The sequence below is a fragment of the Limanda limanda genome, chromosome 20, assembly GCF_963576545.1.
Source record: "Limanda limanda chromosome 20, fLimLim1.1, whole genome shotgun sequence".
Lineage (NCBI taxonomy): Eukaryota > Metazoa > Chordata > Actinopteri > Pleuronectiformes > Pleuronectidae > Limanda > Limanda limanda.
Window position 1 is genome coordinate 9,958,810 of NC_083655.1, and position 25,854 is coordinate 9,984,663.

The window sequence follows — 25,854 nt, forward strand, 5'->3', positions numbered from 1 at the left end:
CCGGAGTAGTATGAGTCATGAGAGGAAGGCAATCACAGGCGGTGATGTGGACCGCTGCAGGGCAAGCCCCGTTGTGGAGGAATACCCTTGAGAAAGTCCACGCCGTCTGCAAACGACTGCTCACACAGGTACAGGGAATCAGCCAATCGCGGACGTCCTATTATACCCTCTATGCCACGCTGTCCAATCAGCGTGTCCCTTGCAGTGAGGGCTCCCACGCCATTGGTCGGAATGAGACAAGGGCGTTTTGTTTGTTTCGCTCTGCTCCAACAGCACCATCTCTGGCAGGTGGTGTGTGTGCTCTCCAACCCGCACTGTAGGCGCATGTTCCGGGCCCTAGGAAGCTCGCTGTGGGGCTTTAAACACTCTTTACGTGGCTACTTGTCGGGGTTTTTCTTTGGGGGGACGCCGCAGTTTCCGTGTTACGTGCCGTCACGTCTCCTGTAAAGCCGCCGGGCAGCGAGGCCATGATCGCCGGGGATCCCCCTCTCCCTCTCCGAGCCGGACCCGCCGGGCAGCGGTGATCCGACACCCAGCGATCCTCCATCACTGCGGCTTCACAGGAGAAGAAAGGAGGCGGAGAAGCCCGGACATGTCGGTGCTGCTCCTCCAGTGAGAGGGACCCAGAGAGGAGGAGAACCAGGCTCCTCGCCCGCCGCCGCCGACCCGCTCTCACATCCCGGGGAGCTGCTGCTGCTGCTGCCTCGGCCGCCGCGGACCCTCCGGTTCTCCCCGCGGAGGACATTCTGCTCGGAAGCGGTCGTGCCTTTTTGTTTTGGTCCCGGGGAGAGACGCAGCGACATGCGGATCCGCGGCCGCCTCGGATCGGAGGTCCCCTCGCTGCCGTGAGAATGAGGAAGCGCCTGCACGAAGACCCAGAACATGGCGAGAAGGTGTCCCCGTCCGCGGGCCCGGATTTCAGTGGAATGAGAAGGAAAGGATGTGGAATGAGTGGTGAGCCGGCGGAGGAAGACCAGACGCAGCATCAGTGAAGACGGTCTGGAACAAGTTCGGAGTCGCTCACTATGAACACAAACACTTCGCGATCCTTTCTATTATATTAAAGAAAAAGGTTATTTTCGCCTTGGGGAGATTTTCTAAATCACCACTCATCTTTTTTTTCGCGTTGTAACCATTTTGAGTTATTGTTATCATTTTTTTTTTGTGTTGATATTTCTGATCCTGATCCAGCCCCCGACTGTTCAATGGAAGTATGTTATCAGCTGCCGGTTTTGCCTCTAGACAGGCCGGTTCCCCAGCATGTACTCAGCCGGAGGGGAGCCATTAGTTTCAGCTCCAGCTCTTCTCTCTTCGGGGCCCCTGATCCAAGACAGCTGTCACAGGTAAAAAGACTAATTTAAAAAAAAAAATCTTTTAACTTATCTCATCTGTTGTTGCACTGGAACAGCAGCTTTGGCCCTGGGAACCATTCAGGCCTTTAAAACGGCACATTTCTTTAACAGACACATGAATAATCCACAGGAATCTTGCAGGTGGTTGTTGGATATCTAGGCCCCAACACACACACACATGCTGAACACTCACCCTGCACAGATGCACGGTACATTGTCTTATCTCTCAGACCTAGAACACACAGCAACCAGCCCATCTCCTAAAACCAATTTGCATTTGTGCATGTCCCCCACAGATAAAGGCCCTCTTTGCTTATACTTTAGCCAGCACTGATGGCGTGATGCCTCAAGTACACCAGTTTACTTCTGGGAGTTGCTACGTTTGTCAGAAGGAACGTGCCACACTGATATTAATGTTTGTGTCCCTTGACATGTTGACAGAAGGAACATAAATCATTGAGTCACTCTTGAACTTCCTGCTTTCTCAGAGTCTTGAATTCTTGAAATTGTGCCTCTGTATTTCTGCTTTGCGGTGACAGAAAAAAGAAAGGTAGGCCTCAAAACCCAGTCTTCATGGCGTGGGGTAACATTTTTTGCCTGACTCTCATGCACTCTGGAACACGAGCACAACGCACCCATGATGCATTAGCCAAGCACTGAGTCACTGTTGTGTTTGAGCATGTGTCTCAGAGGGTGAAAAACCCATTAGGCCACTGTCCAGTCCACTTGTTTAACTAACTAACACATGTGTAACCTCCACTCAGAGAAAAGTTGCACATCAAGTCATGAGCCAAGCACCTTCCCCACTATGCTACACTCTTTAAATTTAAACAACATCCTTTTTATCGCTTCAGTAGTTTTGCCGCACAATGTATTCTCACCTCCGTGGGTCACGTCCTGCTGGTTGCTCATGAACCGAGGTTCCCACCGCTCTGAATGGGATTTCCCAACACATTAACCAAGCATTAAGTCACAGTCTTTGACTGTGGGAGCAACCTCTTCAATGGGCTGTCCATTAGTGCTTTGTGCAGAACCCTGCTCCACATAACCACCCATGTGTGTCCGCTTTGAACTTCACCACACCATCACAGGCAGCTTCGTCAGAGACTAATTCATGAACTTCCATAGGATGCCGTTTGTCAGCAGACCTAAAGGTTGCTCGTCTTCTGTGGTCTTTTGTTGGATAAATTGGTGGGAGATGATTTATCTGACCGTAGGTTTAGCTGGACATCCATCCATTCTCTTCAAATATTCAGTTAGAATCTGGTCACTCCATCATCACTCTGTGTCTTTGTTAGGAAGACTAATCCAAGTAATCCCAGGCCCTGTAGTGGGGGTTCCCTTGCCATCCAAGGTCCAAAATGGAGAATCCATAATGGTATAATGCTCGATTGTTCACCCTCTGCATACAAACACGAGTGTGAAGCTATTGTGTCTCTCGGGAAAGTTCACCAGTTTTTTTCTCAAGTGGGTCAGAGTTCATTTCCAATTGGCAGGTGTGAGATGTGCTTGTTGTTCATTTCCTTTGTTGTGAACAAGGGTCATTTCCGACCAGCAGTGCTCTCCGGAGTGTGAAGTGAGTTCTCCAGGCAAAACAATAATTGTTTGCATGTCATTTTTGGAGAGATGTTATTAAATCGTTACCATCACTACCATCACCAACATCAGGACCTGACAGCAAGGGGGTCCAGTAATTCAACCGCTGACATATTCTTCTGTTCCTCCTGAATGTTGGCAGGATTGGGCGAGCGTGCAGACGGCACCGTCACTCAGCCTTTTGTTACAGAGCAATTACACTTCTACAAATATTGTGTTTCGGGCCCTATTTATGACCATAAGGGTGCGTTTGTCCTCGGTGGCTGCTGTGTTTTCGTGTGTGGTTCCACAGGCCTGTTGTTTGTGGAAGCAGGGCTGGACTCCCATTGCAGAAAGAGGCCGTTAGGCATGTGCCTGGGCTCTGTGGGCAGTGGTTTGGCTCGTCGCCAGACTCACAGATGGCCCGAGTCTCAGTCTCTTGTCTTTCGCTGGCTATCTTGTTCTGCTCCCTCGCAAGCTCCCCCCCCCCCCCCCCTCTTTCTCTTTCTCCTCCACCACCCACACACCCACCCCCCACCAGCCTTCCTCGCAGATGAAGACATTTCCTCTTGTAAACAGAGGACGAAAGGGTTAGGGTTGAGGACATGACCGATTCTCAGAAGAATATGTCACTCAGTGGTTATGGAATGCTTATGGGTGTGAATATGCTGTTGAGGAGGCGTTGAAAACTGTGGCGCTGTTAAATAAATGGGCTTATTTGTCTATTACAATGCCTCTATTGTTTTGAAATCACAATGCATGTTTGCTGCGTGTTGATTAATTCCCCAAAGTGAGGTGGAAGATTATTTTAATTGTGCTTGTCACGCGGTTGCCAATTCAAACAATATATGACACGTGTATTTGCATGTGAAGTTTCCTTGGAATTACTGCACACATGGCACACAAGAGATACAAGAATCAATAAACGGATGCACGATATTGATGTGGTCCGGGTAGTCACATGGCTTTCGACGATAATGGGCGGAAAGAAGCTCAGACTGGAAACACTGATCTGCCCTCATCTCTGTCCATCATATCACAGTCAGAGATACCCTCAAGCTTACGTTGGTCCCTGACCCTGTATCGACTCCTTTTCATTGTGGATCTTTAGGCCCAGCAGATGATGATAGGCCCGTGCGTACGAATGGGAGATAGTGCCGCTTGTTTCATCCACACTATGAACATTTCTGTGCAGAGCCTGATAAGGAATACACTGAAGGGCTTCTTTCTGAGGGAGTAACTTTGTTGATTTTAACTGAACCGATAAGGTGTTGTTTTTTTGCTCCCTTCGGCGGAGTGCAATCGGATTGATGTCGTTTCAGGATGTGGTAAGAATGCTGAAAGAGCCATTCAGACTCTGAGCCTGGAGTTTCACAACCTTTCTCAAAAACCTTAACCCTTGAGCCGCAAAAAGCTAGTGGGTCCTGTTTGTTATTGAGTGAGGATGTGTATTATTTAGTAAATATACTGGAGCCAAACCTTACATCCTGTCTTCGTTTAAACACACACACACTGCCTGTTTCTCTGCCTGCCTGTCTCGCTCGGTGAGGGGCCCCTCTTATCACATGACCATTCTGTTTTTGTGCTGCAGTGTCGAGTGCAATCGGCCGTGAGAAGGTGGCTCCACATATCAACACACCAAGGAACACAGTGTCAAGGGCTAACTGGCTGAATATGAATCATATAGTCCCATAGACATATGAGATGAGCCTATACAGGAAGACGGGATTTATTTACCAGCGTTACTAGTTTTAAACCCCAAATAGCTGCCCACAGGCGCACTGGTCGGGGACCTGGGTTTTGTTTGCCCTTCTCAGAAGGTTGAGACTTCCAAGGGTGGGGGTGTGCATTAAGCTGCCCCAGAGAAGCAATTAGAGCCTGGGGATGATGTTTGAAATGAATGAAATTCCTGTGCAGGGTAGACTGCTTCTGAGAATACAGTATGAAACAGGTCTGCCCCTTCCCCCACTAATTTACTCTGCTTGTATCATTGAGTACTGCTAAAAGCACATTTATAGGCCCCTTAAAACGCTCCGTGTAAAGAACGCTTAAATCATTTTATGACACTTTACCTTCCAGTAAAAAAAAAGAAAAAAAAAGGTTGCAGATATATTACTGCTCGACAGCATGCTGCTTTGGTCTTTGGCAGCAACTCTGCCCTGTCATTTGCCGACTAAGACATCGGGCCAATTCACCCCAGGCCTCTCTTCAAACCAGCAGCCCTCTCTCCAACACTCACTGCAGCTGGAGTGTGTCACAGTGGAGAGTGTTCTCATAAAACACTCTTACAACAGGTAGACTCCATCCACGGCTTTTGTGTATGCAGCGGCTTGTGCACAAAGCACGCACGCACAAACACACACATATAGTCACTCCAAACCTGTCCACATTTATGGCCTAGCACTCAGTTACTGGAATTTGCCGTCCCACACAGCACACTGCTACAAGAGGTTATAACTCAGAAGGAAGCTTTCAGTTTATAAAACCATGAGTCCTGCTTCTGTTATCTCACAAATTGCGTGTGTGTGTTGTGTGCGTGCGTGCAATGCTTTGTTTCTGATATGTCAGGACTACAGCCAGCTTCCTCAATGTATTGGCCCGCCCAGACTTACTGACTACACAATAGGCTTGTCTTCTGCGAAATGCAAATTCTGAGGCTTAATGACACAGCGATGACGTGTGAGAATGCTGTGCTGTGCAGTGGACTGTTGAAAACTTTCAAAGGGTGAATGACAACAATATCAGCTCAATCACAATGCTATGACGTTAATGCTGAGCTGTTTCAAATGACTTCTTGCAACTTAGCCAATACCTTTTGATTAAGCTATGCAGACACACGCTCAGCAAACATTCATGGGAACATAAAGCGGATTTTCAACACGCCTTTACTGAATTTCACCAGATTCCAGGAAGGACTATAGGTCACTTGATTTCCCAGTTCAAAACCTTTTGTGATGTTTTTCACACCCATTTAATAGAGTTTGAAAATGACAAATGTTTAAGCCCAGGGGTTTCTCACACATTCAGAAGTTTAGACATCCGGGACCTTCTGACCTCAGAAACCTGAGTTGTGTGACCCAACGCTGCAGGACTAAGCTGAGATAAGAAACAGAGCCGTGTGTAAACAAGCTTATGAGGAATTGCAGGGATCACAATAAAACAGTTGTTATGCTGTAGTAAAACTCTATAGTAAAACAAAACTGAATTTGACTTGTTTTCAGACTGCTGCAAGCTAAGTTTAGAGATTGTAAGGCTTCATTGAAAGGAACAGAAAGAAATGTTGTCTGCAACCTATTTTGGACATTGTCCACCTGTATAATGTACAGTACCTACACATACTCAAGTTGGCTCGAATCAAATTTCATGCTTCATATAATTGTAAATCCACTTTATTTCCTGAACAATTTCCTGGGCTCATTTCACACTCGCTGGCAAGCAAATTGGCAAAACCAAGGTTTTTGTACGCACTTAACTACGTGTTACCGAGCAACGCCTCTGACTTTTCTTTGAGCGTATAAACCTGGAATAATAATACTTCAGACTTGTTTTTTTCTGGTTGTCTCACAAAGTTAGCAGTGTCCAGGATGCGACACAGATGGACAGTTGATGACTTTGTTCCTTTATAGCCATGTGAGTTAAAATGTTTCCCTTTACACGCCACTTTTGCATGAGCCTGAAGTGAAAAAACGCCACAGGCCAACAGATTGTTAGAATTGTTAATCCCAGCCCTGTCTTGTTTGATGCCAGAGGCTGTGGGTCAATTGCAATGGCAACCAGTAAGGGTTAGTCCCTAAAGCTACATTTCTATATTGTCCACATGACGCTGACACCAACAACTAAGACTATAGCAATGTCAGTCGAAAATGACAACAGTTTCTCTATTGAAATGTAAAATATTTCCCTACAAAAGTTTACGCTCTCAATTTCAGTTCTTGTTAATATAAAGTATGCCCTGGTGGGTAATTTGAGACTCATTCTTCCGAAAATTTGACTTGTTTAGATAAGTTTCATCCAACATCCTAGAGTTAGGACACTGTTTCGCTCTCATAATGGCAACGATGGTGTTTAAGGTTTAAGTCCACATCATGTATCCCTAAAGAAACCCACAGATGAAGTCTCAGATGTTGTATCTGTGTTTGTTTTGAATCTGCTCATGATTTAACTGCAGATTTGGATACCTTTGTTGAGACACACCCGTTAGCCACTATGATCACTACCTGTGATATGGGCATTCTACCACCATGTTGCTCTTTGGAGGAATGAGATTCACCTCTGCTGTGCTTTTAATCTGCACATCTTTGTATGACCAGTTCAGTTACTCTGAGAAATGTAAGCCTCTCTCAAAAACTAAAATGTCTTAAAAAAATACCCACATCTATTGTAGATGCACAACAATTGATGTTTGCAGTAACCAAGTCATCACCTCTCAATCAACTTAGCATGTACAAGTTTTATTTCTTATCAGCCTAACAACAAGTTTCTAAACCAGTCTTCTGAGGATGTACTAATCCTAATTGTATTATCCCAAACTGTATTGGAAATTTAAAACTTCTATATGATGCTGATAGTAGTCTAAATCTAAAACACAAAACTTGAAGATCAGGCACGTAGCGCAACCACAAGCTAAACCACTACATTCCTTATGTTTCATGTGATTCCTGATAAGCTTATTCAAAGAATTACAGCAAATCATAGTGATTCAAGTTATAAATAATAATAATTACTAAAATGCACATTTCAAGAGACTCAAGGATGCTTTACATGTGTCACTAGGGACCAACAATTAATAAACTTACATTGATTTATTGTGCATCTGTGATATAAAGTTCAAGTCCTGTCTTTGACAACCTGCATCTCTGTCTCCCTTATTTCCCGTCGCCCCTCAGCTGTGAAGCATAAATGCCGATAACACACGGCTTACAGAGAGATACTGAAGTTAATGTTGGTCCCTGACAGGACAGCGGGCACATGGTTTTGTGTATGTTGGCACTGCAAGGCGTAGCAGGGGTGTGTGTGATGTGGGCTGGCCTTTTCAAGGGTAAAATGTGACTTTCTCCTCCAGTCACACTGGGAATGTGACATTGACACAGTTTTTTTTCTCTTGCCGCCTCCTTCTCACAGCTCACGAGGGAGCACATGTCAGTATCCACTTAAGTTCCAACTGGTGGCTGCCCCAATAAGAGTGTGAGAGTTTGTGTGTGTGTGTGTGTGTGTTGATGTGTTTGCTGCAATCTCTGGCCAAAAGGTTTGTTTTGGCCAGTATTTGCAAGGCAGGACACACTTCGATTCCCAGCCCTGAAGCCAGCAATATACAGTTCCCAGGCAGCTGATATCAACCTTACACACACACACACACACACACTCACACTCACTCACACACACACACACACACACACACACACACACACACACACACAAACACTTAGATACACACAGCTCAGGCACACACAATCTATACTGCTCACACTAACCTGGTGCTGTGTGTAAACACAGAGGCTTGTTGACAGTAAAATACAGCTTTGCAGATTACCAAGCCTGAGTCAAGCTGTTTGCTAGCTGGAAAAATATTATCTTTAGATTGGCAGCTGTCATGAGCTTAGAGGACAGACAGTGTGTGTGTTTGTGTCTGGACTCTAAGGATATGAAATATTCAAGCTTGTACACTTGTGTTTGTATATGTTTGTGTTTGTGGTGTGACGCGGTAACTGTTGTTATTGAATATTCCCAGAATGTCGACATACAGAGCTGTACTGGGCTCCAGTTAGTTTTTTAGCTTTAAAGATACACAGGCATAACTTTAAACATTTTGTCTTTCTTTGGACAGTGGTTAGGGGACCCCTGCAGGTTATTTGGTGTAGTGCAGCTAGCAGGCCTATTACGATCTGTCCAGTTATTCCCTTTGTTATTCTGTCAGAAAATCACAAGTTGGCAATCATTGGACCAATCGCTGTCATTAAACCTAACTCTACCATTCGACCAGTCGCTAGTCCAATGCTTTTAAACAAATAGACAGCGAGTCCATCCGACAACCAGCCAGGCATGCAAGCTCCCTGTAGAATAGGGTGTTTCCCAATACTTCTGTAGGATTTGTCCCATCATAACTTTATAACAATGAACTACATTGTATTCAACAGTTCTTACACCTCACCAAACACTTTGACTGTTGGCCTGTCTGTCATAGTCGGACTGGCTGTTGGGAATACCAGGAGAAATCTCACAGAATTAGTGGGCCTGAAGAAAGTCCATAAAGCCTTTAACCATCCTTGACAAGCAGGTAGAACTCAGCCTAATAACCAGCCCTCTGTGGACTTGTTATTCAGGGTGTGCCTGAGAGCCTGCTGCATGCGTGTGCCTGGATTGTGCTCACCACCACAGACTCTTAATTCTGTGGGAAACACTGGAATGGATAACCCTAGAGGAGGGTAACCCCAGAAGGGAGAGAAGAGAGTCAGCCTGGAGGGGGTTCAGGATGTGTGGAGTGCATAGAGAGGTGAGCCAACACCTCAGTGTAACCCTGAGCAGCTGTCTGTTGACATAGCAAATATGCAGTAACCACAGTTGTACTTGCTACAATTGACTCTGCTGCTGCAGCTGCCTCCTGGTGAGGGACATTGTTGGCTCTATGTGGTGCAGACAATTGAAGACAAAGGAGACAACTCAACAACTTTACTTGCTGTAGGGTTGGGCCAGCTTACAAATGTTCGATCCGGTTTGATATCGAGGTTAAAAACCACACTCGAGCAGTTTAGTGAATTTGACCTTTGAGCGTCGCAAATGACTGAACCGGAACAAAATTCGACTGAGAGATAGAATGTGTAGCAACTCCAGTCTACTGCCAATAAAAATGATATAAGAGGATGAAGCAGAAAAGGAAGAGGCACCGTGATCAGCAGGAAAACAAGTTTATATTTCTTGCAATAACCATTCAACTTTGTTTGCTTCATATCGGAAACATTATCTTATTGGCGTAGTTTTAAGTTTGATTTGAGACCAAGTCTCCCATATCTCTTCTCGTCGTCACCCCAAAAAACTCATGAACTTTCCAGTAAACAGTCACAATATGTGCCACGTGCATCTTTCCCCTTAATTTACAAATATGTGATTGGCATGTTGATAACCTCAGCTTGACAGTAAATCGCACGGCTCATCTGACACTAATGGCTCTATTAGTCCATTGTTTAACAAACATAATAAGCTGTCATTACAAATTCAAGACGAGTTTGATCTAGTACATTGATTGCGTCAACACCGGTTGCTGACGTAGGTTACTTTGTCAAAATTTGTCATCATGAAGAAATGTCACTTCAGCTGGTTCCTGTAAAATCAAACTGGTTTAAGCTCTTGCACTGGACCTGCCCCCCGAAACTGGAAATTGTTATCCACATTTTGGCAACTTATTATTCCTCTGAGATGAACCGAAGCCCCCTGATCAAAAAGATCAGATTCATGCCAGAAGGGAATCATGAACATTTTGATCTGTCCTTGAAGCGATCTCAGTTAAGAAACAGCAAGTTATACCGGGCAATGGGCATTCAAATTCATCTGAATAATAATTAACATTCTTCACAAACTTGTAATCTTTCAAAGCTTCTACAGCAAATTGAAGCAGAGTTTCTTTAAAGGAAGAGAAAAACAAATATCATTGTAATTTCTATTTATGGGAAAAGCTGTGCTTGTCCATGTGTCTGCATGTGTTCCTCACATGACTGATACGGCATTGTAGGTGCCGTTTCAGACTGATGATATGGAGCTGGAACATCTTTATCAGTGCAGCAGTGTATGAACACACACACAGTCACAAACAGCAGATGATAGTGGCAGCACTACATTTCACTACCCTCCACTATTCAAGCTCTGTGTTTGCATTAAGAATCGCTTGTGTTTTTGAGATGTGTGTGTTTGCTTGGGGGTTATGAAGTTGTAAATATTATGCTGATGTGCCAACATAAGTGCAACATTATAGCGGTGTAAACAAACACCGGAAAGTTTTTAATGATGTTCCTTTTGTTTTTGTTCAGAGACGAGGAGCCATCTCCTATGACAGCTCTGACCAGACAGCGCTGTACATCCGTATGCTAGGTAAGTCTTTTGCCAATCTTTCTGCACACAGACACACACTTACACACTTTTTCCAGATATAAGTAGGTCTATCTCCTCCATGACTATGTCCATTTCTAATACACAATGGCTCACAAAGTAGTGAGATGAACCAGAAATGCAGAGGGGGATGTTGAGATTACAAAGAGGGGGATACACTCGAGCGCACATCCAGAGTCCGCTCAATCCCTGGCCTTTTGGTAATCTCTCAATCACAATAGGCTTAGCTTGTGTGTGTGTCTTTATTGTTGGAGTTTCTTTTGAAGTTTGACCAGATTTGTAACAAGAGCAGGATTTCATTTGACCCCTAAACAGACATGTGTTTATGTACAAGTATGTGTGTGTGTGTGTGCACATCCATTTGCCCAGTGCTACCCAGAGCAACCCCAAACAGGATAAGCTGTTTAGAAATTGGATGGGAGGATGGAGGGCTCATAGCTCTGCGAGGCAGATGGAGCCAGATGCATGCAGGAAGCAGCCAGATCTGCCACGGCTTCCTAATCAATAAGGTTATTGCGGATAATGGTGCGATTAGAGCCTGGCTGCACCCCTGACATCAGTCCACCACACACAGATGTGCCTTCACATGCAACTTTTACCACCCTAATTAATAGATCTGATGCTGTTGACTGGGAATGAGCAGCATCACAGAAGGAAGGTAGAATAGCTCAGTGTTTTCCTGTCAGTGTCCTGTCGTTCATAGTTATCAGATTGCTGCTGTGAAGCGTAGTGAGTGGGCAGGGACCATTAAACGGCAGGAGCAGTTTAGGGCTTACTCATACCTTGGTTGAAATCCTGTTTACTGAAGCCGTCACATAATATTTCTATACCTCTCCAGCTCGAAAAATGCCCTTGACTGCTGTCACATGTGTCTAGTTGCAGTAACAGCAATTTATTGAGCTGACTGAAGGAGCTTTAGCTTTTTAATCATTTTACTTGGCTAAGTATAATGGCAGTCCCATACGTCACCAGCATAAAGCATCTGTCTCTGTAGATTTTATATTAAATTGAGTGTGAGGAGAGGCACAGTAATGCAGACCGGTGTTTGCGCGGGCCGGGGTTCAGTCCGCCAAGTAAATGCTGATGTGCTTGCAAATAGCGAGACTCTGAGCTTTCACCACATCAGTTATAATGACATGACCTACATCCACCCAAGAGCACCAGCACTAATGCACCGCAGGGGAAACATGGACCCTGGGACTCTTAAAACACACTAATCACACGAGTGCACACAAACATGCTGAGACCGGGCACATGCATCTGTAGATGTGACAGATGTATGAGGACACACACACACACACTGCCCTAGAAGTGAATTATTTTTGTTTTGATTTTGCACGTGAGTTGCCACTGATATGGATTCACTCTCCACATTCATTCTAACAACTTTACAAACAGCTTTAAAAATATTGTTGAGCGTCATCACACTTAAATTTTAATTATAAGTTTATGATAGGAGGTTGTGTAGTATTCAAATAGCTGTTTGCAAGTAAATTACATGCTGGTTGGGGGAACACACCTATGTGACTGCTTTGAATTGAATTCTGATGCACACATGACAAAATCAAAAGTGCCCGTTTGAAAACATACCATAGCACTTTTTAGAACCTGGATCAGTTTACAGCCATATAGTGTCTTGCTAGTGTTGCCATGAATGACGTACTGGCATTTTATTGCATCAGCGTCAGAGCACCATTGTCTGACTATGCTCTCACTGTCCAGTCCACCAGTCTGGCCTATCCCTGTTCCTCTGCCTGACTAATAAACACAGTCATAGATGGACTGCACGTCACGCTGAGTGGTTCTGAGTACTAATAGCAGAGCAGACTGTCCTGACATGACATTGCCGGCTCAGCTGTTTAATCAACTGTCCATTGAATTTTCTCTTCTGGGACATGTGAGTGCGCATCTATGTATGACTCTGCCTGCACATGGATAGTGTAGGCCAGACCTGGGTCAAACAGTATTCACAAAATCACATCTTTTGCTTGTATTAGTTTGCTTGAACACCTAAATGATGGGTTTAACCACAATTTTTATCACAGAAAGCATTAAGCACTAAATATCACACAGGCAGATAAATAACAAATACAAAAGCTACAAAATGCAGTTAAGAAAACAGGGATAACATCAGCAAAAAAAGTGAAAATATCATATCATTGAGTTCCTTTTTTAGATGGCTCAATGAAAGAAACTGTGATGTAAAATAGCGTGGCAAGAAAAAGCAAGGGAGCCCTTTGCAACTATCTCCATTTCTGTATAAATTTGCCCTCATTTAAGTTTTTCTCATGAACAAGCACAATCTATTTGAATTAATAACACACATATGTGCTGGTCCATAGTTAATACATCGTTCAAATGTCCACAGTGTAGGTTGGTAAACTATATTAACCCTGAGGGAAATGACGTCAACAAAAGTTTATTAATGAACGGAGTTAGGGTTAACGTTAGGGTGGATTCCAGTCAATGAAACCTGACTCACTCAAACTTCTGACAAATCTGCTGATGCGAACTGTGCCTCGAAGGACACTTCAGATCAAAATAGGATTGATTTCTGTAAAGCTGCTAAGATATTTGTGTCCACAGTTTGATAAACTCTGTGAATAGAGATCATTTAGTTCTGTGGCTACTCTGAGCTAAAGATACTCCAAAGGCACAACACAGAATGATCATTGAGGTTAAAAGCAACCCCAGTGTAACAGCTACTGGCTTGAAGGAATCACAGGAATCTGTTCTCATGACTCTACTATATCCGTAGTACATGTTGAGCATGGTGTCTATGGCAGGACTCCATGGAAGAAGCTACTGCTCTCCAAAACAAACATTAACAAGGCCTAAAATTTGCCAGAGAGGAAACTTGACACTCAATAACACCACGAGAGTGTTTTTTGAACTGATGAAACATGGCTGGAGTTGTTTGGGAGGAACACAAAGTACCGTGTGTGGGGTAAAAAGGTCACAGCAGTACGGTGGAGTGAGCAGTGTAATTTGAAGCTGCTTCCATCATTGGGGGGGTGAAATGAATTCCTACATTTACCAAGGTATAATAACTAGGTGGCTGTGCACCAGCTGAACGTTAGTAGTTGGTGGGTGACGCAGCAGGACAACGACAATAATAAAATCTGCCTCTTTGAATTTCTCTCTGTCAGAGTGCAAATCTTTTACAGTAGAGATGCTGTGGTGTGACCTCCAAAGAGACTTCCATATGATCTGCAGCTGTAAAAACTGCCTGTTTGAGGTTATTTCCGCCAATGGAGGATTTGACCATTGACTGTATGTGAAGATGGACAATTTGATGTCTCCTCAAAAGTGAAGCCAAAGCGTCTTGTTCGCCCCCTGGTGGCTGGCTGCAGTATAGTTCATAAACCCCGACTCGTCCATGTGACACATGGGCAAAACTAAAAAGTCGAAGCACACTTTGAAAACATTTATTTGTAATTTAGGTAGTTCTTATCATTATCCAACGAATGGAGGTTATGAATACCACTAAGCCAAGCACATTCAGGCACACTTTCCAAGCAGCATAAATCTTGAGAAAATAAGTGTTGATTTCTTCCAGGAGATGTGAGAGTGAGAAGTCAGGTTGGGTTTGAACCGGAACGAAGAGGCTCCCATCCATACGTGTGCATCGACTTCCGAACTCTTCACAGTGAGTATGAATCCGTGTCTGTGAGTGTATCATGAGCCAGTTCCATTGACCCTACAGCGAGTTATCAAACCGTATCTCGACACACTTTGTTCCTTTCCAGCAAGATTGGCGGAAGTTTGTGCTCATTGTTTCGTATAATGATAAAGACCAAGGTGTGTCTTAGTGTAAATCTAGTTAGAGGCTTTTTATCAAAGCTCTTTAAATAGCGGTGTGATAAAATAGCCGCCTTTGCACTTGCTCAAACATTTTTATAAAACATCAAACGCTAACAAATAAGTAGCGTGTGTGTGTGAGAGAGAATTTCACCAAAAACTAATCCTACCCCACGCTGACGTTTTTCCGGTCACGGTTTACACAGACGCAGTGCTTTTGTGTGTCTCTGTGTGTGCGTGTGTGCCTGTGTCGTGTGTTTGTGTGTGAGACCACTGACAAAGCATGTCCCCTGTGTGATACCAGACGAAAGGCTTATGAGTGGGCGGCTGTGTCAGCAGTGACTGTTTGTATATCGCTGTGTCGGTGTCAGATCCCCACCGAGTTTGTGCGACTCAAATGATACCCCGAGCCTAATGAGCTTTTGAAATGAACATGAGTTTGTTGCCGTTCTCGCGCGTTCCATCTTTTGTGTAATTTTATTTGTGTGTGTGTGTGCAGCACCATTGGAATCTGGCTCCACGTCGTCCGACTCTGCTCCTGAGAGGAGGGTCCACAGACTGCTCAGCTTCCAGAGGTACCTGCACTCATCCCGCCTGCTGAGAGGAATCCCCCAGCAGATCCCCCTCCACCTCCTCGATGAAGACTACACCGGACAGGCCAGAGTACGACACCCACATTTATTTAAAGACGCCATAATGAATTGCTTTGTATTGACCTCCTCACTTATCAAGTGTCTCATTTCCCTCTCTTTCTAGTGCATGCTGGGAAAAGTCGGGACCTGGAATTTTGACATTTTCCTCTTCGACAAGTTGACTAACGGTGAGTGAAATATTGTTCGGACGTTGTTTTAAAAGTCATGATAACGGAAGTGATGCATCTATGACGGGAGATTCCTGCAACTCGGCTTAAGATTCAAAGTGTTAACAATGGTGCCATCTGTTGGATGACCAACACGGAGAATGTACTGTGTGAAAATTAACACTTTTATTGAATGACTACATTGTAAAAACAGAAAACACCTCGAATGCAGTTTTGTGTGCGGACACCAGACTTGTGAAATCTTTTTTTAGCGCAGCTGCAACATTTCCACAACATCCAACAGAAGATTTTACAGCTTCTTCCTACACTTTCTTCACTTTGAAGCACAAACATAGGTTCGTATAGGGTGAATCTTAAAGATGACATATATATTCCTGCTCTGACAGCAGCCTCACTAGATCAGAATGTTCTCCAGTCACAGCACATGTTCTTCCATGTACCTGTCTCGACTTGTTGAACCTCAAAGACTGAGACGAGGAAGACGCTGCTTACTGCCTTAAAAGGAAAAAATATAAAAAAACTTAACCTTGAGGGAAAGTTAATGGATTAGAAGTTAAAAAAAGAATGCCCCCCAAAAAACATACCTCCTGTAATGTAATGGGTATAATACAGTTTAGATTGTGCTGATCAGATCCGTCCTCTTGTTCAGGAAACGGCCTGATCACCCTGACCTCCCACCTGCTGAACCAGTATGGCCTGGTGGAGCTCTTCCAGCTGGACATGGTCAAACTCTGGAGGTTCCTGGTCATGGTCCAGGAGGACTACCACAGCGACAACCCCTACCACAACGCTGTGCACGCTGCAGACGTCACGCAGGCCATGTACTGCTACATGCAGGAGCCCAAGGTGAGATGGGGCAGACTAGAGTGTGGATACCGGACCCGGGCTTTCTTCTTCATTTGTTTTATATTGCACATGCTTGTGGTCGCGGAGAACATCGGGTTCTAGTTGGGCTTGTTTAGTTATCTCTCAGGCTAGTTGAATATTCTAAATTTAAAGCAAATTTACTTTAGTTCCTTCTTTATCTAAGCTAATGCCTCTAGTACAACCAGGAGATGACTCACCTGCGGCTTACCTACACAGCCAGGAGTCCATCTGATGAATGTTTTTACACGGTTTTAGTGTATGAGTGAAATCTAATGTCTTGCTGTCTTGTGTGTGCAGCTTGCAAAGTCTCTGACCTCCTACGACATCCTGCTGGGACTGTTAGCAGCTGCCACTCATGACCTGGACCATCCTGGGGTCAATCAGCCTTTCCTCATCAAGACAGACCACTATCTAGCTTCACTCTATAGGGTAAGACCTCATGACAATCGAGGTTCAGCTTGACAGAACTGAATGTGTGTGTGTGTTTACAATTCCTCCCTTTGAACTCCCAGAATACCTCGGTTCTGGAAAGCCACCACTGGAAGTCGGCAGTGAGTCTCCTCAGAGAAACTGGGCTGTTCTCCCACCTGCCTCCTGAGGACAGGTCAGTTTGACTCTGAACAAAATGCCTACGCACCAGAAGGTTATACTTGTTAGTTCAGAACTAGTTACTTCACTTTTCTGCTGAGCTGTGTAGATAAAAATACCAACATGTACCACGTTCTGTGCTGAAAACAGTTGTGTGAAATAAATGTTCTGTCTGCTCCCACAGCCTGAGCCTGGAGAGGGACTTGGGCTCCTTAATCCTGGCCACAGACATCAGCAGACAGAATGAGTACTTGTCCAGGTTCCGCTTGCACCTGGACCAGGACAACCTGTGCTTAAGCAAAGCCGGCCACCGACACTTCCTCCTGCAGGTCCGTTTACCTCCTCTGCTTTTCAGGCCAGTTACTTCTGCATCCAGGCAAAATCCTCAGGTTCTTACTCTGTTTCTTTTTTGGCACCTCGTGCAGATGGGTCTGAAGTGCGCAGACATCTGTAACCCCTGCAGACCCTGGGCGCTGAGCAAGCAGTGGAGTGAGAAAGTGACGCAGGAGTTCTTCCAACAAGGTTCACTTCACTTATTTGCATATTGAACTATTATTATTACTTTAGTTCTTCATTCTTTTTGGGTTTATTCTCTAATAAAACTACATAAATGTTGTATTAAAATGTTATTAAATGACTTACTGGTCTTTGCGCTCTTGTAGGAGACGTTGAGAAGAAGCACAAACTTCTTGTCAGCCCACTTTGCGACAGAGAGATAAACACAGTTGGAAACATTCAAATAGGTAAGTAACCATCCGTTACATTTGTTTGCTGTGTCTGATGTTTAACATTAATCTGCATGTGCTGCCTCTCCTCCTCCCTCCTCAGGCTTCATGACGTATGTGGCGGAGCCACTGTTTGCAGAGTGGGCTCGTTTCTCCGACACACGTCTGTCTCAGACCATGCTGGGCCACATGGGGCTGAACAAGGCCAGCTGGAGCGGCCTGCAGCAGGAACAAAGCTCCGTCTCAGAGGAGGCGGAACCCAGCAAAGCCAGCACCAGTGCAGAAGACGCTGCGGCCCGACGAGGCGCCAGCGCCGCTGCGACCGCAGGAGGAACCAGCTCCAAAGAATTACCTCAGGGAAACAGAAAATCCTGACACTCCTTGTGTGCCCTTTCACCTCAGCCTCCTGACCCCTGACCCTGGTCTCACGGCCTCACCAGACACTGGGAGCCGAGTGGTGCATCCAACGGCCCACAGACCCATCGCTGCCCCACCTGATCCATCTTATGTTTATGTTTTGTTGCTTTTGCCTCCCATCTTGATAAACCACTGATTTTATTTAATTTATTTAATTTTTAACTCCTCTTTTTGTTTTGGCATAGAGCAATACATAGATACCTCATTTGGCTACTGCTGTATTTTCAGTTTTTTGCTTTGTTTTATTTATTTGTCCACTGTAGTTTTGGCATTACTAACTGAACACACCACTTGTTGTGTCGGTGAACCTTAAAGGGGAAAGCGGTATACGAACCGAAGACGACTTTTTCCTGGTATTTTGAAGTGCCATTTGAAAAGAAAGATTTGAAGAATGTTCTGAACTGAACTGACGGAGGCAACTCCAGTATTCAGACACGAGACCCTCCTCAGACTTTGGAATAATGCCGTTTTGCATTTGTGTTGAAGATTCTTCCTCATGTAAAAAACGAGAAAAAAAAAAAATGTGACAAGCCCGGTCCTTTTGCTGCCTCTATGAAGACTGTTTACGCATTAGTCCTTATTCATCGTTTCTTTTCCCTCGAACTGAAGTGAATCACGTTGGCTCGACGGTTTGCCTTCGGAAACACAGATGTGAAGAACCACTCGTTTGAACTGTCATCCCACTGTTGAAGCCATGAGCAGAATCTCACTCCAACGCACACTCGATGCCATAAGTAACTCCACCTCTGCTCAAATGTGTTCCTGCACTCCGGAGTAAAGATGGCGATGGATGTGCAGCTTCGTCTCCGTGACATCTCACAGACGTCTTGGAAGGTATTAAAGAATTTCGCCCTGTTTTTTTTGTTATCTTCCAGTGCTGGTTGAACTCCCAGACTGGAGATCTCAAACTTTCTGCACATGTATCTCACCTGCTCAACGCAACTTGACTCGCTCAGGGGTTTTGCTAGTCTCTTATTATTAAGAGGGAGAGGTGGAGGAGGAAGGGGAGGAGGAGGCGACTGCGGGAGATGCAAGGGTTTATTTTGTTTTTGTTTTGTTTGTGTGTTGTTTTTTTGGCTAGGATCTACTGAAGGAGACTCTTCCTCTCCACAGAATGTCTCTCACAGCCACATGCAACCTTAAGGACTGCTCAATTGATGCCTTATAACTATGCACAAACTATGCTAAGTGACCAAACCAACTCCTGTTCCCATCAAGTGCATGGTGTGCTTGTCTTTGAATGCACTGTCCAATCCCTTGGCCTTTTGTTGTGAGGAACAACTCCAGCTGTCCTTTACGTTCTTCTTCTTCTTCTTCTTCTTTTTGTACGGAAACAAAATGGTCGAGTGACTTTGAACATTCCATTTCTTTGTGTTTGGTTTGTCTCCTTCAATTCTGTATAGTGGCACAAATTGTGTTTGTGTTTGAACATTTTGAAAGATAACAGGTGCTTTTCTTACTTTAGCTGATTTGTATTTTGCTGTAAGTGCTGTAAGACTGTTGATAAAACTGTTTACAATTTGTTGCGACAGCCATTTTTGGGAAGACTTCGGTGTCGAGCCAGATTTTGTAAGAGCTTTGGTGTATTGACATTTTTGATACATGCCTGTTGCAGTTACAATTTGAATAATAAAACCTGTTGTTGACAAATGTTTGACTTTCACACAGTTGGTGCTCATGTTAACAAACCACTTAGTTACGTTATATGTTCAGTTATTATAATTTTGTTCAGTGCTACTGTTGACTGAGACTAACTGCACAAATATAAAGCCAGGTGACTAACTTCGTAGCACACTTTACAAGTCAAATAAAAAAAAAGTTAAGTAAACAAAAGCAATTTGAAGATCACACATCATTGGAGAACAGACTCAAAACTAATATTACAAATGCAAATTTAGATTAAAACTTTTAATAAAACATTTAAAAAAAAAAAGATGAAAGTGGTCAGATCAGAACCGGGATAAAGGACACTTATAAAAATGTGTCTTTAAGAGCGACTTAAAAGAGCGTCAGGAGTTAGACAGATGGGTCTTCTATGGGAGATTTGTTCCAAAGAGTAGGAACTAAAACAGAAGGTTCTGTCACCTCAGGTCCTCGGCCCGGACTGTTGAATGGTGAGCTGGGTCTTTGCTGAGGACTCCAGGCCACAACAACCGGAGTTTGCTCTCTTTAGCGGACTTGGTGGAGTCTGGCTGCTGTGTTTTGGAGAAGCTGTAATTAATGGAGACTATTGGCTCAGACGGATGAAGACATGAATAACAAGCTGGACTATATTGACATGTTAAGTTAAAGTGAGGTCATTGTCCAAGGTGATGCAAAGATTTGGGAAAGAGTCCAGGTGCTTCGATGTGTACGAGAGCTGTCACAGCCAATAGTCATCACCTTGTTCTTTTCAATATTTAGCTACAAGAAACTCTGAGCCATCCAGTATTTTCTATACAGGTTAAAATCAAAGACACGAAGCAAGTCAGGACCGAGGATAAACTTTTATTTAGACTCCACAGTTCAAGTTAATTTTCATGGAAGACAACTCTTCTACAAGATTTTTGCATTATAAATTTAAATCTATGACACGTCTGTTCCACTTTCCCTTATAAAAACTTCAGAGTTGACTACAAACAGCAACTACACTGACATAAATAAAACGGGTAACAATGTGCAATCAGTCACTTTGAATTAAATACTGCCTAAAAACCTCAACTGCAGTGAGTTGATAGGTCACATTTCTGGACTGAGGCTTGAAAACATGATTACTGGCAACATCTAAACCTTTGGGATACTGAAAACAGCATGTACCTTCCCAGGACTTCTTTAAATAAGCAATGTGTTTGTTGAGCTATCTACAATCGCAGTATTTGTAGCATGTTGATACTGAACAATGAGTCTATGTTCTGGGAAACATGTTAGTGTTCTGCAATGAGAGAAAAATCTTATCAAAAGAGGCACTGATACAGAAACAAAACACTGCGCATGTACCTGAGGTGCCTGAACTTTGCTTAACAGTAAGAGTATCTTTTCCTCACCCTTAAAGCATCATGAGAAACAAGAGAAGTTTAAAAAAAAAAAAAAGAAGGATTTGGCATTTAAACACTGGCATCACTGGAATGTCTTTGGCTCTTAAAAGCAAATCGTAGTAGAGATATATTACATCAACTAAAACTGGGATACATTTATTAGAACCAACAAAAATAAAATAATAAGTTGCAAGATTAGCAACTATGACACTGTTTACACAGGATCAACACAAAATAAAAAAATAACAGATTGATCGAAGGAATATTATTATTACACTTATGTTAACGGAAAAAAACTATTTCAACCACAACATAAATACTTGTATTCCAATTATAAATTAGTCCACCGGTCTATATACATAGATAAACAAGACATCACAATATCCCACAGGTAAGAAAGTGCTCGCTTCCTTCTGCGGAAGAACTTAAGCTTTTACACACCAATTAGAAACGGGGATGTAAAACTGATGTGTGCAACAATTTTAATACAAACCTAATGAAGACTTAATAATAACATAATATTGTGTAGTGTTGCTTTAACCAGCACTTGTGTGCCTTTGACATTTCCTCTCAGGACTGGGATCAATTTTAAGTCGAACAGAAAAACCAAGACATTGCGTTAGTTTTACTTCCATGAAACAGATCGTGAATGTTATGTTATAAAAGTGCAAAAAACATGACGTTGATCATCGGATGCGACACTTAAAGAGATGACCCATACTTTGAGCGGCCCGTGGTCGAGCTCGGGCAGAATCCCTTGTCCTTCCACACAGAGACAGCAGGTATTAAAAGTGTTGATAGGCACTTTAAAATGTCCACAGCACTCGTTGGACTGAGTTCAGAAGCAGCTGTTCAGACAAAGTTCTTTTTTCCAGTTGATTTCAACATGTGTTGCCCAAACTGTGGAAACAGACAGAAGACTAAGTAAAGTACAGACCACTAAGATATAGGTCACATGGCTCATATTTCATTGTGTATATCACCCAGATATTTTTAGAAACACATTCTTCAGTCAGTCTGCTAATGATGAACTAATGGCTAATCTTTCTCAGATTATTTTTTAGCTAAGAATCAGAAAATGAATGGAGAACAGTGTCTCACCAAAGGGGTTTCGGTTCGAGGCTTCACTTCTGGAACTGGAAGTTGGAAATCCTCCTTGTCCCCTTGTTCACTGTCGTGTCGATAGCGGTGGGCGAACTTGCGTTTCAGGGCCTCAGCGATGAGAGCGGCAGGATCCATAGGCCCACTGGACTTTAGTTTGCCATCGCCTTCCAACGGACGACTGTGAAAACACGCAGGCAACGACTTCTGTATGTTTTCTGGTTTCAAAAATCACTTTGTCTGTATTTGAAGGTTTTAATATGTCTGAAGTGGAGACTTACCTTTGGACTGATCGCAACTTAACTTTGTTGATGTCCTTCAGGATATCCAGCATGCTGGGGATTTCTGCCGACCTCGACTCCAAAATCGTCTGCCCGTCTGTCTTCTTCCCTCTGCGCTCTTTTATCAAATCCATGGCTGAAAATGTCCGCTGGAGGCTCGAAGGTGGTGGGGGAGGTGGTGGTGGTGGAGGAGGAGGAGGCGGGGGAGGTAGGGTGCCAGACGGCGCAGGGGGGGGCATAGGGGGTCCTGTGGTTGCAACAAAGAGGAATATTGAAGCAGTTTAACTTTTAAGATTCTGCTGCCACCTAGTGGACATTTTGTATTACTACAGGGGAGAAAAGGGGAAAAACAAGTAGATCAATTCTCTCCACTAAGTACTGAGGAGCAAAGTGCATGATTTGGAGGTTGTGTTATGAGATACCTGACTGTGTGCTCTTTTCCTGAGCCAGTACGATTTGCGCTATCTGTACTCGGAGTCTGGCAAGTTCTGTCTCCAGAGCACCGATCTTCTGAATGGCCTCATCGTTGACTTTTGATGGCCCCTGAGGGTCAGGAGCCCCCTGGTGCAGGCTGGGCAGTGACCTTTGGCGGCTTAACGGTCTTCTCCCAGGATGAGGGCGCTGGGCTCGAAAGACAAATCCTGGTGGAATCCCTGACCTGCTTTGAAAAAACAGTATCAATACTGATGATCAAGAGAAACACAATTTCCCAGACACTAATCATGCAAATATGTTGATTATGTGCCTCTCACCTGGGTCTGCCTAAGTAATCTTCATCCTCTTCCTCCTCCTCTTCCTCCTCGTCATCCTGGTCAATCCAGCTGACATCAGCCAGAGAGGCCACCTGACAGTTCTGCCTCCTCAAGACACCAGCGTTCTCAGCGTACGGATGAAGCTGTCAGAGAAAGAGCCACAATCAACGATTTTACACAATGAAAAGAAAAACATGCCAGAAAAGAAAACACATAACTTCACATTACAATAGTGTTAATTGTAACTATTTACAACAATAATGTAATTATATAAGAAGTCATTTGGAAAAGCTGAGGATAGTTCAGAGAAAAAACAGGGACGGAGAAGTTGTTTTTAATAAACAGTTCAGGTAGATGAGTAAGTCGTCAATCAGCTCAAGGTTGTTAAAGGTTGCCGAACAAACTGACCTAAAGCAGACATACTGCATTCCACATAGCTAGGGTGGGCGGCTGGAGACAGAAGAAAGGAAGAAAAGAGAAAGCACAGTGTTGAAGGAGACAGGAAAGAAAAGACTATTAAAATCAGTTTCTTTATGTACATGACACTGACAAATTGCAAAAGACGAATTTGTTAACACCTGAACTAATGTATCTCTGTACTCATGACTTCATCCACTCTGTTTATGGTTCAGAAATGAAAACAGTCAGACAGGCAGAGGTAAACAAAAGTTGAAGAGGGTGCGTGATTTGCTGTCACATGACAGTGACTCCGACAGACAGGAGAGACGGGGCAGAGAGAGAAGATAGTGAATAAAAGAACTTGAAATCACTGTATGCCACAATCTTAAAATACAAGATATCCAGGGCGCAAGTTCAAAGACTAAATGACACAACACTACATAAATAACGATCCTGTTTCTCTTCCCTCACCTGAAAATGAACCCTGGGGCAAGGTTGGAGGGGAAGACTAGTAGCTATTCTCCTCACAATGCTTCTCGAGGACCCGTAGGGCTTGGCTGATCCAGAAGCCTGCAAAACAAAACATATAATACATGACTTATATCACAAATAAAATATTTTGATAAGTGTCTATCTATTATTGGCATTCAAGTGGAAACAAACGCATATTTAATTTCACATACATTACAATTGAGACACTTTAATGATGAGCTGTCAGATAATCAGAGACAGGATAATAATCCTAAAATGAAAATTCACACAGACACTTGTGGGCCCGACTCCTACATACCAGGTCCATCTCAATACTTTCATTCTCTTTACTCATTTCTGTCGTCATGTTTCACAAGAGCAGACGCACACGTGCCTGAAAACCAAGGGCATTATAACCAAGTGGTCGTCTAGAAGAAAAACACAACACAAAACAAACAAGGGTTAGGGATTCAGATTGAAACACAAAACTTAAAACCCACGAGGATGACTTGAAGTACTTGAAATATACCTGTGTAAATATGTTCCAGTATTATACAGGCATTCTGAATCTTGTATTGACTAATCACAATTAACTGTCATTATATTGTCATTGCTGTGAATACAAATATTATTCGAATGCTGTTGTGTTTGTTTTGTTTGCTACTGGATGCCTTAATATTTGATCGAATAAGGAATTAGTATGTGTCTGATCGACTTTATTCTAATGAGTGGCAACATGGTAAAGTAACTTAATGGTATGATTAAAAACGCTTTTACTTACATGTGGCACCTCCACATGTAGATACACAACACAGTGGGATGTGTCCAGATATAAATCAGCAACTGTCATTGAAATGTGTAATTCTTGTATTCGAGGCTTAGCTTTTAACTGCTGTAAAACTCGAAGCACTCGCTGTGTGTAAGTATGAAATAATTTCAGACAGATGTGAGCTAAGTTTGAAGGCTAACGTGCTAATAATTTACGTCACACAAGTGGCTCCCAACTTTAGCTAACTGTGAGGCTAACTGATGCTAACAGCGACAGCTAAGTCCAAACAACTTGACCAAACGTTGACAAATTAATTCATAATATGTGGAGGACTCACACGACTCTGGAAACAGCTCAGACGACGAGTAAACGACTTAAACATATAGAAATATTAACTGAGGACATGTTTGACTTTGGTAGAAACTCACCGAGCCGGGTGCTAACTGCTAACTTTCCTCATCTTTCCACCTTGTTGGATTCCTTCAAGAGGCGGTCAGTGGGAAACATCTAAGCCAATTGGGTTAAAGGGACTACAGGAGGGGGTGGGCTTTAATTATGCTAGGTTCCTATTGGTTGTTTCTAGGGATTGACAGACGCCTCCACCAATCACATGTGACGTGTGAAACAAAGCTCTCTGATGATTGGACGTCGCGTCAGTCGATCAAACTGCACCGTCATGTCACTCGTCAGGGAACGTTGTCGGGGGTGTTCGTTATAGTTCCCCGCTCCTCCCGGCGGGGCTGTGTCCGCCTCCACCCGCTGGGATCCCAATGGAAAACTGGGAGGTCCCGGTTCGCAAAACAGCTGCGCCCGCTGACGTGCCGA

General features: G+C 43.7%; 2 protein-coding genes across 4 annotated transcripts; one reads left to right on the plus strand and one right to left on the minus strand.

The window, feature by feature from the left end:
- The first annotated feature begins 344 nt into the window (after positions 1-344).
- pde7a (phosphodiesterase 7A) lies at positions 345-19,892 on the plus strand. Of its 3 annotated transcripts, XM_061093835.1 has the most exons (13): positions 345-1,072; positions 1,192-1,343; positions 10,946-11,006; positions 14,584-14,673; positions 15,325-15,488; positions 15,582-15,645; positions 16,295-16,491; positions 16,810-16,941; positions 17,025-17,116; positions 17,285-17,429; positions 17,526-17,622; positions 17,763-17,843; positions 17,929-19,892. In XM_061093835.1, exons 2-13 carry the CDS (start codon positions 1,206-1,208, stop codon positions 18,198-18,200), a joined length of 1,533 nt encoding a protein of 510 aa, XP_060949818.1. In that variant the 5' UTR covers positions 345-1,072; positions 1,192-1,205; the 3' UTR covers positions 18,201-19,892. The 3 variants fall into 3 exon arrangements, with proteins under 3 accessions (XP_060949818.1, XP_060949817.1, XP_060949819.1); XM_061093834.1 differs by having other exon boundaries at positions 345-1,343; XM_061093836.1 differs by having other exon boundaries at positions 345-1,343; positions 14,587-14,673.
- Positions 19,893-20,709: 817 nt separating this feature from the next.
- Positions 20,710-25,516, minus strand: mtfr1 (mitochondrial fission regulator 1). Its single transcript, XM_061093643.1, has 8 exons — positions 25,458-25,516; positions 24,580-24,688; positions 24,261-24,359; positions 23,391-23,533; positions 23,061-23,296; positions 22,639-22,885; positions 22,358-22,538; positions 20,710-22,156 (listed from the first exon to the last, which is right to left on the minus strand). The coding sequence occupies exons 2-8, from the start codon at positions 24,625-24,627 to the stop codon at positions 22,109-22,111; spliced, it is 1,002 nt and encodes a 333-aa protein (XP_060949626.1). The 5' UTR covers positions 24,628-24,688; positions 25,458-25,516; the 3' UTR covers positions 20,710-22,108.
- Positions 25,517-25,854: the final 338 nt, after the last annotated feature.

Bases quoted from the DNA above. Each gene is read 5' to 3' on its own strand.
- pde7a (XM_061093834.1), top strand. From the start codon at position 1,206: ATGGAAGTATGTTATCAGCTGCCGGTTTTGCCTCTAGACAGGCCGGTT. The intron at 14,674-15,324 runs GTGAGTATGAAT...GTGTGTGTGCAG, and splicing joins CGACTTCCGAACTCTTCACA to CACCATTGGAATCTGGCTCC. The intron at 17,430-17,525 runs GTCCGTTTACCT...CACCTCGTGCAG, and splicing joins ACCGACACTTCCTCCTGCAG to ATGGGTCTGAAGTGCGCAGA.
- mtfr1 (XM_061093643.1), bottom strand. From the start codon at position 24,627: ATGACGACAGAAATGAGTAAAGAGAATGAAAGTATTGAGATGGACCTG. The intron at 23,297-23,390 runs GTGAGAGGCACA...TTTTCAAAGCAG, and splicing joins GATTACTTAGGCAGACCCAG to GTCAGGGATTCCACCAGGAT. The intron at 22,157-22,357 runs GTGAGACACTGT...CTGTTTCCACAG, and splicing joins CTCGAACCGAAACCCCTTTG to TTTGGGCAACACATGTTGAA.